The sequence below is a fragment of the Prionailurus viverrinus genome, chromosome D4 (genome assembly GCF_022837055.1).
Source record: "Prionailurus viverrinus isolate Anna chromosome D4, UM_Priviv_1.0, whole genome shotgun sequence".
NCBI classification, from domain to species: domain Eukaryota; kingdom Metazoa; phylum Chordata; class Mammalia; order Carnivora; family Felidae; genus Prionailurus; species Prionailurus viverrinus.
Genome location: NC_062573.1, coordinates 69990726 through 70005536, shown reverse-complemented (window position 1 = coordinate 70005536; position 14811 = coordinate 69990726). Strand labels below are relative to the sequence as shown.

At 47.8% G+C, this 14811-nt stretch overlaps 1 protein-coding gene across 2 annotated transcripts in view; it reads left to right on the top strand.

Annotated features, from left to right (window-relative positions):
* The window catches only part of PCSK5 (proprotein convertase subtilisin/kexin type 5), a 457179-nt gene that overhangs the window by 411336 nt on the left and 31032 nt on the right, over positions 1-14811 (top strand). The window contains exons 27-30 of one of the 2 annotated variants that reach the window (XM_047829573.1): positions 576-776; positions 4720-4797; positions 8737-8820; positions 9801-9996. In XM_047829573.1, coding sequence (XP_047685529.1) covers positions 576-776; positions 4720-4797; positions 8737-8820; positions 9801-9996 — 559 coding nt within the window. The remainder of the gene's footprint in view (positions 1-575; positions 777-4719; positions 4798-8736; positions 8821-9800; positions 9997-14811) is intronic. The other variant, XM_047829574.1, reaches the window with a different exon arrangement.

Genomic DNA, 14811 nt, shown 5'->3' with positions numbered 1-14811 from the left:
GAGAATTGACTAGGCTCTTAACCCCTTGAGCTAATAACCAATTTAAATTCCCCGCTAAAGGCGGACTTTAAATGTTGGATTTAAGACCCGTTCCTTGGTTGAAATAAGCTTACGCCAGCTTGGTTTCTTAAAAAAACGAACTCAAAAATAAATACACATTAAAAAAACTAAAAAAAAAAAAAAAACCACAAAAGTTTAAAAGGAAAAGGTGGGGCGCCTGGGTGGCTCAGTGAAGCGTCCGACTTCGGCTCAGGTCATAATATCGCAGTTGGTGAGTTCGAGCCCCGCGTCGGGCTCTGTGCTGACAGCTCGGAGCCTGGAGCCTGCTTCGGATTCTGGGTCTCCCTCTCTCTCTGCCCCTCCTCCGCTCATGTCATCTCTGTCTCTGTCTCTCTGTCTCTTTCAAAACTAAACAAGCATTTAAAAAAATTTTTTTAAAGAAGTTTACAAACAAACTCCAACAAAAGTGTTCCCGAGACGCCCCTCGGCCTGTTTGGAACTTGGCCTTGCACAGAGCACCAAGCCAAGCCAGCCAGGGACCCACCTTCAGCCTCCCTCTCTGCGTTCTCACGCAGGCGGCACGTGTGTGCACAAATGTGGCCCCGGCTTCTACGGCGACCCAGAGACGGGAGAATGTGAGCCCTGCCACCGGGCCTGTGAAACCTGCACTGGCTTTGGCCACCAGCAGTGTCGCACGTGCCGAGAAGGACTGCAGCTGCGGCAGGGGACGTGTGTGGGTCCCGCCCGGACCCCGGTGGAAGGCGAATTCTGGAACGGTATGTGCCTCCCGAGAGAGAAAGCAGGTGCCTGGCCGCCTTCTCTGCCTCCCTCCCTCTTTAACCCTCGCCTTCGGGATGTCCCAGAGATGCAGGGAACAAAAGCTGGGAGTGGGCGTCCAGTCTGGGCCACTCCCGCGGGCTCTGATGCTCCCGGCGGGGAGAGGGGAGGAGGCTATGGTGGGTGGGCATCTGTCCTGGAGGGAAACCCAGAGGGCGGCTCACGGGTGGCGTGGCCACCGGGTTTCTATCCCCGCGGAGGGGACGTCGGAGCTCGTAAGAGAGTCGTGTAGGGCAATCGCCCAGCGACCACTGTCTCCAAGATTTCAGAGTGGCTTCTGTCACGTTCGTGTATCTCCTGGTCACGGTAAAGGGCAACAGCCGGTAAGGGTGGGCGTCTTCGGTTGGACAAGGAAGAACCTCTCGCAAGTACCGGAGCTAAAGCTGGGTCAGCTGATCCTTCCGGCCGCTTGATCAGAACTTACCATCATTCAAGCTTGCCTTTTCAAAGCCCCCCACCCCACCGCGCTCCGGTTGCAGATGGGGAAAGTGGGCATCTTCATGGGGGCAGGAGGAAAGATGCGGGAGTGCGGGAGCTTGTGATCCAACAGCGAAGGCCTGTGTGTGTTCATTCCTGCCCGCGTCCTCGGAACCGGCCTCCTCACCCTGGAGCCTCCGCCACGGGCTTCCTTGCAAGGTAGCTGCAAACTTCGATGACCTCTCGGTGTCTGTGGTGGTTAAAAAACAAAGCCCTCATCCGGCTGGGAAAAAAAAAAAAATCTGACTCACATTCTATGCAGAGACGCTCTCCGTTTGATTTCAAGGCGAGGATTTGTTGCAAAGGTCATTTCGGTGCAGAAGCCATGGGGGCCGAAGGGAGGTCCGCCGAGGACGAGTCTTCTAAGGGCCGGGGAGAGGGATCGATCCGGGGCCGGAGAAAGGCTCTTGCTGGGTTCCAGAGGAGGGACATCCAGGGCCACTGTCCACCATGACAGTGTCACCAATGTGACTGAAAGGAAAAGCAGCCCGGAGATCATCACAAACCCAGCAGCCAAAGGCCCCGGAGAACACGGGCCAATTTCAGAGACGTAGCCGGGAAGAAAATCATTCAATCCAGATTGGGATATCTTCCGTGAATTATAGCTGGACCAAAAACGCTGAAAACGAGTTTGTCTGGCATTCAGGCATTTAAGAGGCAGCGCGAGCCAAGAGGAAAATAGTCTGGTGCTGTGTTTCTAGCTCAGAACATCTGTATTTTATCTGGCATCCAGATGATGAAAAGGTCCAGGGAGCCAAGAGTCAGAGCAGACTTGATTCCCCAAATGATTACATGTCCCTTTCAACCGGACTACGCGCTTCGCAAGCAGAAATCAGGCCTGGACTCTTCCCCTCCGTCGGAGCACCACACCCACCCCTCTGCATTTTCTACTATCAAAAATATAGTGTTTTTGAAGACAGGAAGGCATTAGTCCATTTGGGGAGTTAGCACTACTAAGGGATCGGGGAAGCAGATGAAAATGTTTCTCATGGCTGGACCAAAGCAGTCAAGTCAATGGCATGGCTGCCCTTCTCTAGGATCTAGGAAAGAAGACAGGCAGACTGTTAACAGAGGGGGAAAAAAGACGCGTCTTTTCAGAGCAAGGTGCGGCTATAGCTCCGCTTCCCCAGCATGGTTTAGATCCCACTGGAGTGGACAGGAAGTGGGAAATGTACCCCATCGAGACCCGGGAGCACTTGAGCCAATGCCAACAATCTTTCCCCCTGACGTCTAACTCTCAAAAAAACAAAGTTGAGAGTGTAATCGGAGAGCAGAGGGTTCCAGAAAACAGCCACTAATTAGCCACCCCTTAAAGATGATGCAAAGCAGATTGCAGTCATCCGGGGTCGACTCCTGAGGGAGCCCGGGCAAATTACAGACCGGCCGTAAAAGAATACAGCTGCCTAGGTGGTATCAGCCAGGTGCCGTCGCCGTTTGAAACACAGCTCAGATCCAGGCAGGGAAAAGAAAACGGGACTAACGTGCCTTCACCCGCACGACTTCCGCAGCAATGGTGAGATCGCATTTGCATCCAAAGACTACGACTGCCTGCGCTGTCTATGCCAGCACGTGTTGGAGAAGACCCCGTGCAATAAAAATTCAACCGGAGTTCACGGAACTCCTCTTTTCATAAGGTGGCCACTCACAACGAGAGTGGCCACGGTGGGAGGCCATCATTCTTTGTTCATGACGCAGCCGGTGGAAATACTTCCTACCCTAGGCCAAGGATGGAGATCTCCCTACACGCGGGACCGTGCCTGGCAAATCCTCCAGCCGAGACTAAGTAATGGCCAAAGATGGCCACTCAACTCTGTTCTTCCTGCCAAGAATCCCTCGCACAAAAGTAGAGATCGGCACCAGATCCCCCGTCCCAGTTACTGATGTATCGTGGAGACCACTTAGTTCAGCGTCCCTACCACAGCAGCAGCAGAACCGACATTAAATAGGCTGCCGATGGCTTGACCAGTGACTCAGGCATCACAGACCTACCACTGGGGCAAACATTCAGGCGTGGCAGGCCACGGCTTCGGTTGGTTTCCTGAAACCATTGTTGGGAATGGAAACAGCTTATTCTATTACTGTTAAATCATTCGGATTTTCTTCGGCGGTTTTCCCCCTGGGAGTGCCGGAAAGTCCTAAGAGTAATTCCTGCACATTTCCCCTACCCACCTAATTCCATCATCGATTAAAACCGTGTTTGTAGCAGGCTCTAATTACATCTTCTGATGATGGTTTAATCTACAAAGCACAGACACAGTGAATTAACTTTTTATCTTTGACCACATCCTAACAATTTCTCACTGGCCTGTCTTTGGATCTTAATTCCGATGCCCCGAGGACGCCTGAATCCCACAGTCAGTCGTAAACACTGAGAGCCATACGTAAAAAATAAATCTCAATAGCGTGGAGGTACGTCGCCTACCTGTAACTCAGTTGTAGAGAACTTTCAAGATGCCCCGAAAATCTAACTTTTAGAAGGACTTTCTAGGTATATATAGTTGTCTCACTTAGAAGTGAGGGTCATGATCTTTCGGTTCATGGGATCGAGCCCCACGTCGGGCTCTTAGCTGACAGCGAGGAGCCTGCGTGGGTTTCTCTCTCTCTGTCCCTCCCCTACTCATACTCTCCTCCTCTCCATGCCCTCCACCCCCCCCCCAAAAATAAGTAAACTTTAAGAAAAAAAGTAAAGCATATAAATGAAATAAAATAAGAACGTGGAACTACCTCAGGCAAGTTCATTTTGAGAATTAAATGAGAACACACATAGAGCTCCCAGGACGGACTATGACACAATAAAAGTTAAACTACCATCCAACGCTGTAACCTGATTCTGGTCTTAACGCAGGAAATACTAGTTCACTATCTAAACAGTCTTCCTACGTCATGAAAGCAAGTAACTTTGGAGCCCTAAAGAGTAATACAGGTCTGGGAAAAACAGTCCCAGAAAGAAGGTACCAAATAATGCTCAGCTTGGGACGTCTAAGAGCCAAGCAGGGTCCGGACTTAACTAATAAGGTGTATACGGAGGTCAATGACAGCTGTATTTAGAACCAAAAAAAGAGGGGGGAGGGACCGGGTAATCTAAACATGTCACGAAAGAAAAAAATTAAGTGACTTATGGTTCGTGCAAACGCACAAACCTTTAAAAATAGTGTGTTCAAAGAATTTCAATGGAAATGCCTATAACAGTTATACTATTAAATATAAAATGGAGAGTCAGTATCATAGCCACAGATGTAAATGATTACGCAAACATACGTAATTATACTCACACGTTCAAGGTAAAGACGGGACATCTACGTGCTACAGTAGATGCCGCAGGCATTTCTGGGTGGGGAGATGATGGGCAGGACTTTTTTGTATTTAAAAAAAAAAAACTTTTTTTTTTTTTTTTAAATAAAAAAGAACCTGCACCCACTGCAAACCCATCTTTGGTGAAGACCTGGCCACAGAAACGACGGCGGAAGTTTCCAATCAAAAGAGGTAACAGGGAAATAGGGAGGGGACAACAATCACAATGAAGCAAGGAGCCTCTGTGATTTAGAAACCAACCCAAGACGCTGGGCTACCACGAGCAGATGGGGGTGCAGAAGTCACAAGACAAAAACCAGAAAGAGGTGGTGACCACAACGTAGGCGCTCAAAGGCCAACGACGGGGAGGAAACTCAGCAGGAGAGTATTCTGGAACACATAAGGGTGTTCCTGATGTGCTGAGTGGCTCTGTCTGGGGGACGCTATCAAGAGAAGCCCCTGTCCTTGCAAATCTGTAAGAATGGGCTGAAGAAAAAAAGCACCTTTTGCCTTCCCAGTCACCGTGGTATGATTTGAAATAGCAGGGACTGGGAAAAAACCACATGGTCACCAGCGGTTACCAATTGGAAAAATGAACTATGATTCACCCGTGCAATGGAATACTGTCGAGGCATAAACAAGAATGAGGGGGTTCTTCATGTACCGATAGAGAATGGTCCCCAAAATATAGTATTATCAAAGAATGTGATAAAGAGTGTGAATAGTTTGCATAAAAAGGGTGGACGGAGGGGCGACTGGGTGGCTCAGTCGTTTAAGCGTCCCAGCTTTGGTTTCGGCTCAGGTCATGATCTCACAGTTCTCGAGATCGAGCCCCATGTCGGGTTCTGTGCTGGCAGTGTGGGGTCTGCTCGGGATTCCCTCTGCCTCTCTTTGCTTTTTTTTTTTAAACTTTGTGAATGTTGCTTATTTAAAAATTAAAAAAGCAAATAAAACTTCTGTTTTATATGGCTTAGCTATACTCATTTCTCAAGGACAGACCACAGCATTTCCCTGGTCAAGGAGATTTTTTTTTTCTTTGAGGTCTTGTCCAGTCCAGAATTTCTTGAGTGAAAAAAAAAAAAAAGAAAAACTACAATCAAGGTCAAAATTTACTTGTGATTAAGTCACTAACCTTTGATACAAAAGAGCAGTGTCTGGGAATGACGCTTGGTTGCCCACAGTTAAGTGCTGTTAACTGTGTGTATAGAGCACCCTCTCGTGGCCATTTCCTGACATTACAGAAATGTATTCAAGCCTATGACAACCTGCCCAAATGTGAGATAGTTGTAATTATAAATACATACGTATGTGTAGATAGATACATTCTAGCTTACAAAACAGCGGGAAAGTTCTTTAAAACTCGTATCTTTGCAAATTAAAAAAATAGTATAAAAACAATAAAATCAAAAATTCAACTCGTGGGGGGGGGGGGGAATTCAACCCCTGATCTAGACATAATAATATTAAAGGTTCCGATGCTGTCTGAAAAAGCTTTTTTCGCTATTATGTTTCAAGAACTGCCCTCGGCCATTAAGTATCTTTTTTTCTGTTTTATTGAAATCTAACTGACATACAACCCTATGCAGGCTTACCACGTATGATGTGATGCTTTGATATACGTATGCGCTGCAAAATGGTTACCACAATGAGGTTAATACATCTACCACGTCCATTGTTACCTTTCCTGTGTGTGTGTGTGTGTGTGTGTGTGTGTGTGTGAAAACCTAGTCTCTTAGCAGCTTTCATGTGCACAGTGCAGGACTAGCCATAGTCACCATGCCGCACATGACATCCCCAGAACGAATTCATCTTATAACCACAAGTTTGTGCCTTTGGTCCCCTTCACCCCTTCTCCCCAGCTGCACTCCTGCTGCTGGAAACCACCAATGTACTCTAGGAGTTTGGCTCCTTTCTAGATTCCACGTATAAGTGAGATCATACAGTGTTTCTCTCTCTCTCTGACATATTTCATTTAGCATAATGCTCAAGGTTCATTCATCCATTTGTTCCAAGTGACAGGATTTCCTTCCTTCTATGGGTGAATAATTTTCTAATTGCACGAATACCCCACAACTCCTTTATCCATTCATCCATCGATGGACACTTCGGTGGTTGCCATGTCTTGGCCGTTGCAAACGACGCAGCAGGGAACGCGGGCAGGCGGGTATCTCTTCAAGATGGTGATTTCATTTCCTCCAGAAGTGGAACGGCCGGATCACATGGTGGTTCCATTTTTAATCTTCTGAGGCCCCTCCACACCGTTGTCCCCAGTGGCTGTGCCCATTCCCATTCCCACCAGTGGCGCACAAGGGCTCCCTTTCCTCCACGATCTGCACTTCCCTGGCGACTCGTGAGGACTGATGTCGGCAACAGAATCGTTGCTCATCTGCGCTGCCTTCTCTTTTGGGTGAAGTGATACCGTCGGGCTAAAAAGGCCTTCAGGGAAACCCCCGGTCCTGCCGAGGGGCAGGAGGACCGCCGGCGGGAGAAGCCCAGGATGGGCATTCGCTCTGCACCAGGCTAACTGAGCTCTGAGCAGCTCCCCCGAGGGAGACTACACCAGTCAGTCTCCTGAAAAACGAGGGCGTATTGCTCTCCCCAAACTGGGACAAAAACTACCACTTAGCACAGCAGGATGATCATTTCTGTCCGCACATCTATAGCTACATCCGCACCGATGTCTATCTACCCACCTCTGAATCTGGTTTCCTCCGGAACAAGTCTCAGCGGCTGATCTACCGTAGCTCCTTCCTAGAAAGCCCGCAATGCCTCCCAGGGCCACTCCAGGTACGGAACAGAAGAAAGAGAGAGAGAGAGAGAGAGAGAGAGAAATCGAGTCAAAGGCCGGGACCCGGGGTGGAATGGTAACAAAGGAGGAAATGGGGAGAAAGGAAGCAGAAGGGACTACCGTTTACTGAGCCACTCTGCGTCCACATCACACACACGGTTTCATTCCGTCTTCGCAACGGTCCTATAAGGGAAGGACCTTTTGCTTTTTCATTCCAGAGACATGGAAAGTAGGACTCTTCAAGTTTCATTGCCGTATCCATGGTTACCCTCCGTAAGTGGCACAGCTGGGCTCTGGAGGCAGGTGTCACTACAGAACCAACTATGGCAGACTGACCCTCGGGAAGACAAGCAGCAGGACGCAGGGGAGGGAGGGTGGGAAGGGATGGGAATGGGAAGATGCCAACAATCGCTGACTGAGGGTCAGACTCATTCGTATCACACATCCTGAGCCAGAACTTCTTTTTCTAATTGCTCCCCGCTGTGGGACTCATGCTGATCCCCAAGCCAGGCTTGAGACTCCGTCAAGATCTCCTGCACCGATTCAGTGATGTCGCTAAGGCTATTCTGCAGGTCGCTGAAATTGTCCCGCGGACTCGCTGACATCCTGGAAAAGCCTGGCCGGCGAATGCTCTTGGAGGGAAAGGGAGAGCGGAGCACCTCGAATGTTTCCCAGGTTAATGGTGGGTTGACCTCGGGTGGTCTGCTAATCACCTGACCAACCAGAAAGCTCGACGGTGGCTCCATCATGTGAATGTTTAATGATGATTTGAGAGGACATAGAGTTAGGTTTGCTTCCCACAAATGGCTACTCTGAAGATCACAGAGACCAAGCATTGCCCGATCGTGAGACCTGGTTCCAAAGAACAAAAAAAGAAAGAAAAGGAAAAAAGTTTCTCCACGAAAGGTGTGACGAATTCTCAGTTATCCTCTTAGACTGAAGAGAAACGGTCATCCAAGAATCTTGGGGAAAGAAGGGATGGCCTTTAACCAGAAAACTCTTTATGTGCGCATACACACAAGCAATACTCCCACAGACTGCTGACAGACGAAGGAAGGAACCCGTTGTTAGTTCAAACATCCCTTTTGTGTCGAAGGTTATTCTGTCAGTGGATTTGCAAAGCATGTTTTGATAATCAATTGTCAGCGGAGAAGGAAGAGAAAGAATAAATGAATAAAGCCCACCATGTAGGCAGCGAGTGGGTACCAGTGTTTAGCCAATGTAAACTCGAAGGGATTCTATTCGGGCAGGAAGGCGGAGGAGATTACCCCCCAAGACCCCTCCCCACACTGTAATAATGCCTGTTCATAGGACACTGACTTCTGGTTTCTGTCCCCACACAGACATTTTGAGAGGACACCAGCCTTGTCATCCTTCTTGTGAAACCTGCAATGAATCTGCAACCCTGTGCACTTCGTGTCCGAAAGGTCAGTGTGGAGGGTGACAAGGGGCGGAAGTGGCCAAGCCACTTTGCTGTCCCTTACGTACAGGTATCGGCATCTTTACGTAAAAGGTTTGCAGGACTCGATCTAGTCTCCTCATTATTCCTATCACAGGGAATGCAGGGACCCAAACAGTGACCTCTTGTAAAAACTTGCTCTCAGAGGCACCTGGCTGGCTCAGTCAGTAGAGCATGGAACTCTTGATCTCGGGGTGGTAAGTTCGAGGCCTACGTTGGGTGTAGAGATTACTGAAAAATGAAATCTTTAAAAAAAAAAAAAAGCTGGCTTTCAAAGGAAAAAGAAAGAGAAAAGGAAAGAAAAGAAAAGGTTCTTATCCAAAGGCATGATGAGGCTATCTGTTGATTTTGCCACAGAATTTGTTAGGGTATCTGGGTACGTGACATTTCTAGAAGTTCCATTACTCCCCCCCACTTTTGTTTAGTGTTTTTTTGAGAGAGAGAGAGAGAGAGAGAGAGAGAGAGCGAGCACCAACGGGGTAAAGACAGAGAAAGAGGGAGACAGAGGATCCAAAGCAGGCTCTGCACTGACAGCAGAGTCTGACAAGGGACTTGAACTCACAAACCATGAGATCATGACCCGAGCCAAAGTCGGATGCTTAACCGACTCAGCCACCCAGGGGCCCCTAGAAGTTCCATTACTCTTTAAAGTTCATTAGCCATGGGGTGCCTGGGTGGCTCAGTCACTTAAGTGTCCAACTCTTGGTTTCGGCTCAGGTCGTGATCTCACGGCTGGTGAGTTCGAGCCCCGTGTCAGGCTCTGTGCTGACAGCATGGAGCCTGCTTGACGTTCTCTCTCCCTGTCTCTCTCTGCCCCTCCCTGCTCATGCTCTCTCGAAAACAAACATTGAAATTAATTAATTAGTTAATAATTACTTCATGGACGTGTGTGCTGTTGGACCAGACACATGATGACCGTCTGATCTGCCTTCTTCCCTGGGCTTCTAGGCACGTATCTGTTGGCCCAGGCCTGTGTCTCCTCGTGTCCCGAAGGCACATGGCCCTCGGTGACGAGTGGCAGCTGCGAAAACTGTCCAGAGGACTGTGCCTCCTGCTCTGGAGCCAATCTTTGCGGAAAGTGCCGGACTCGGCCAGACTTCCCTCTCTTCCTCCATGAAGGCAGGTGCTACACCAGATGTCCTGAGTAAGTGTCCCTCTTCCTTTCACGTCCGGGTCCGGTTCATTCTCCTGTACCCGGAGGACAATCGCTTCTCGCACCAAAGAAGCCCTGTCCCGTGTTCCTGGTCACAGAGCCGCCAAAAGTGTCCCCTCGCGACTCTGACATCACTGTTGGCTGCAGCAGCCAAAACATACAGAAGGCCAGATGCATGCTCCGCCCTTGTGACTGCTACATACACACATTGTCACTCTTGCAAAAATACATTCTTTTTCCACCTTGTCTCTAGTTGCTTTTTTCCCATCACAAGAGTCAGACCGTGATGGGCTGTGAGCACATGAATGAATCTTTTCTCCTGAAATGTTTTTTTTTTTTTCAACGTTTATTTATTTTTGGGACAGAGAGAGACAGAGCATGAACGGGGGAGGGGCAGAGAGAGAGGGAGACACAGAATCGGAAACAGACTCCAGGCTCTGAGCCATCAGCCCAGAGCCTGACGCGGGGCTCGAACTCCCGGACCGCGAGATCGTGACCTGGCTGAAGTCGGACGCTTAACCGACTGCGCCACCCAGGCGCCCCTCTCCTGAAATGTTTATAGTAGGTGAGGTAGGAGGTCTACATCATAAATATAGAATAATACCTGGTTAATTATTTATTGATTCCTCATGGTTCCCTCGGTCCCCTGGTTTCTAATTCCTTCTCTCTTCCCATCAGTGGCTCTACCTCCAGGATTTAACAGGGAAGCGGAAAACATCAAATGGAAAAGTATATCAGGAAACTTACAGTGACGAACAACAGAAATCCTAGGTAGAATCCTAAGTAGAAGTGTCCATCCTGAGACAAAATGGGGTAGATTTTGTCACGTAACAAGGAGTTTAGAAATCCAGCGTTGGTTACGTGAGTGGCCAACGCTTCGTTGAAAACCCACAACCTTTACATTTTGCTCTTGGATCACGCTTAGCCGGTCCTCCCCGGAGCCCCTTCACATCTCATTAGCCAGAAGGCATCACTTGCATTTCCGAAACCGATCTCGGTCAAGAGGGATGGACACAGAAGGATCGGTTTAGGCTAAACACGGTTCACCCCTGGATACCCCCATAAAATCAGAACCCTGACAGCCAGGCAGACTGGAAAGAGGAAGGCACGAGAAAAGTTTGGGGACGTGACCGACAGAATCTGTTGTGAGGAATTCGAAATTTCATTTGCTCACTGATTCAAAAGAACTCGATGACAGATCCACAAGATCTATCTCAGTAGTGGAGAGAGAGAGAGCATTAGTATCTGTATCCACTACTGAGAGAGCCTGGAGGTACAATCGTAAGTCACGGTACTCCAGGAGCTCCCAATCTAGCAGAGAAGCCAAACACATTCAACTCAATTCCGCCGATAAATATTTAGCACCTACTAGGTATTAAGAATCGCTGTTGGAAGCTAAGGTATGAGCAACTGAAGGAAGTCTGAGCCTGCAAAAGGCTTACAATCCAGTAGGGGAGGTTTATATCAACGAGTGTCATCCTTCTCAGGGCCTAAATACACAAAAGGCGAAGACATTCCCAGGGAAAGGAAACCACGTAAAAACAGCTACTTGTCGAGTCTTGTGATGTCCCGACACCGTGCTAAGGGCTTCCAATGTATGACCTCACTAATCCTCGCAAGAATCTTCTTTTCTGCTGTTTCGAGAACGAGGTAGCATGCCAGGATCACACAGCTAATCCCTGGTATGGCGAGGATTTTACCCCAAATCTCTCTAGCACTTAAATGTATGTGCTTAGTCATCACACAATGCCACCTTCTCATCTAACTGGGGTTTCTTTTTTTAAAGAACAGCTTACATATAATTTAACACCACGCAATTCCTCCATGCCAAGCGTACAATTCAATGGCTTTTGGGATATTGCGAGTTGTGTAATCATCACCACAATCCATTTTAAAATACTTTCATCGCCCCAAAAAAGAAACTCCGAATTTCCCCCATCCCTAAACAACCACTTCTTGGGGAGAGAAGGAAGGATGATGCAAGAGAGAGTCAGAAAACTCCCAGCCCAGCCGCTTCATCAACCACGCTCCAGCCTCAGCAAAGCTAGCCAAGACACGAGAGAAAAACGAAGGTGAAGCCCCGTAACCTACTTCCCAAAGTCCATCATTGCGTCTTCGCTAACCTCTACCATGGTGGGACTCAACCGACTGCTGTTATCATCACCTTACTTATTTAATCATTCCCACCCTTTGCCAACTCCATCTTGGATTCTTTGAACGTTACGGGAATTGATAATGCAGTAAAGCGAAGGAGCAGCGTTTGGCCTCCCTCCAGTGAGCTGGTGGCTCAACGCTACCCCAAACCGGGATCGAGCTGCTCCTTGAAGCAATGGGACACCATGCAGATACACGGCAGCCAAGATATTCTGTATTTTTTGAGCGGTAGGGAAGCCACCGACATGGCCCAAAAGTCCTGTAGACTACAGAATCGTGAGCATGTGCCCTCTGCTTTGAGTAGGGTGGGTTCCTTCCAGTAGCCCCACCCCCCCATTCTTGTGTTTATAAAAAAAACAACAACAGGGAAGATAAAGTCTGAGGAACGTATAACATCTAGCTTGGCTTGGTGGCTTTGTTGCTATTTCTGAGAAAACACCCTTATGGGTGCAACCCATCCTCCAACAGCAGTCAGACTTAGACCAGGACTACAACCTGCAGTGAAATGGCCGCCAAATATTCAGAATTACTTACAAGTCAACCGTAGTGGCCACGACTTTTTCAAATATGGTACATGCTCATGAAAGAGGAAAGCCTGAGTAGCAGCATACATCATTTACAGCGATTGTTTAAAAGGCGACCAAAAAAAAACCAAAGTGTGCTCAAATTCACCAAATAGGAATGATCTGAAACTCTGATGGCAGGAAAACAATCTTCCGTCAAGCGCTGGCTGTCACTGTCTTAGGTGTCCATAGAAACCAGGTAAAGCTCCACAACCACACAGCTCTTGTGACATACATATATCTGGGTCGAACAACCTCCATATAAAGTACTTTGAAATTAACAACGTAATACAAATGGCCATTTCTTCTCCAAAGAGATATTCTTTTTCTTCTTAAATGAAAATAACAGGGAAGTAAAGCATTAACAACAACAACAACAAAAAGTTTTGTAAAGGTGAGGAGAACATAGCAGGACCAAGTACTGGGCAGGTCTGTGGAGAGAAGGCTGCTTTTAGCAAAGGGGTTCTGCAGAAGAACCTTCCGGCTGATTCCCAACAAGTTCCCGAGATTTACGTATTTTTCAGTTAGCAGTTATCTTCAATAGTGTGTGTGTGTGTGTGTGTGTGTGTGTGTGCGTGCTTTTTTTTACCATTTGAAGTGAAGAAAATTTTATGCTAGTGAGGAATCACTAAACAAAATATTGAAAAAATAATATCCAATTAAAAAAATCTTTTTAATATTTATTTTTGAGAGCGAGCGAGCGAGCGTGGGGGGGGGGGGGAGGGCAGGGCAGAGAGAGGGGGACAGAGGATCCCAAGCAGGCTCTGTGCTGACAGCAGAGAGCCTGATGCGGGGCTCAAACTCACAAACTGTGAGATCATGACCTGAGCTGGAGTCAGATGCTTAATTGACCGAGCCACCCAAAGAAATAGCATCCATCTGAATCTTTCTCATATGCCATCCCTTGGACGTTTTTCTGTTCCTCCTCATTCTTCCGTGTTTTAGAACTCTTGCGATTATCTTGACGCAAACTTGACCCGACCTGCTTAACATTTTGTGTTCTTTTTTTGACTGAATCCATTCTTTTTACGTTAGCATCTCATAGGACATCCACTGACTCCCCTAGGAGAAGAATCTGGAACAGGTTCTTGGTGCTGCACCTTTTCAAACTCTATACTCGAGCCGCTCGTGTTCAGTGTCCAGAAACAATTCGGTAGGGACCTTGGCCAGGCAGAGCGCTGAAAATCCCCCAGAGGTCAAGTGATAGCCCACGAACCAAAGCCTCCAACCTCTAAGCACAAGACTGGCTCCTTAGTCAGTCCCCCTCCTAAAACTACAGAGTGTGGCTGGCCCCGCCCTGAGTCATTCCTTTCTTCAAAGGATCAAATGTGGTCCGTTGGGTCTCAAGGAATAACAAAGACATTCACACCCCTTGGGAAGTTCCAAGAGTTTAGAAGTTAGCTGGGGAGGAAAGCCAGGCCTCTCTTTGGGTGAGGCCAAAGCCCTCACTACGTACACAGAAACAATGAACCCATGAAACTCTCATTGAGGTAGAAGACGTGACATGCTTGAGAATGCACTAATTTCCTTACCTTCAAATTTCTCAAATTCAGTCAAGCTCTTGTTGGGCATGTAACACATTTCTACCCGCTGTCCTGCCAAATTCACTTTTAAGAGACTGACGTGGCTGGACACAGTTGCATTGGCTTTGACTCTTCCCCACTGTGGACCAAACCAGCTAAGATACTCGTGCATAAGGAAGCCTGGTCCTGGCTTTCATCTGGATTCTATTGAGTTCTTCCTCTTCTGCTAAACTGCTTCTCCTCCAATTTTTCTTTCTCGCAACCACATAAGGTACGTGACTTTTATTCACGCCTGTCCTATTTTGTCCTGTTTCTTCCTGATACATTCAATACATTTTTGCTTACTGAATAAATACCAAGGGAGAGCTGAAAGAACAATTAGATAGATGTAAAATGCCTTAATTAATTAAGACATCAAGTAAAGACGCCGGGCAGGATCCCTGATTGGCGTTCGGATTCAAACGTGACTCTAGGATATTGAGTAGTTGCTGCAATTTTTCACCCTTCCGTGGTTCCGTGTCCTCTGCTTGTCAATCTGCAGCAACTCCCACGGAGACAGAATGGAC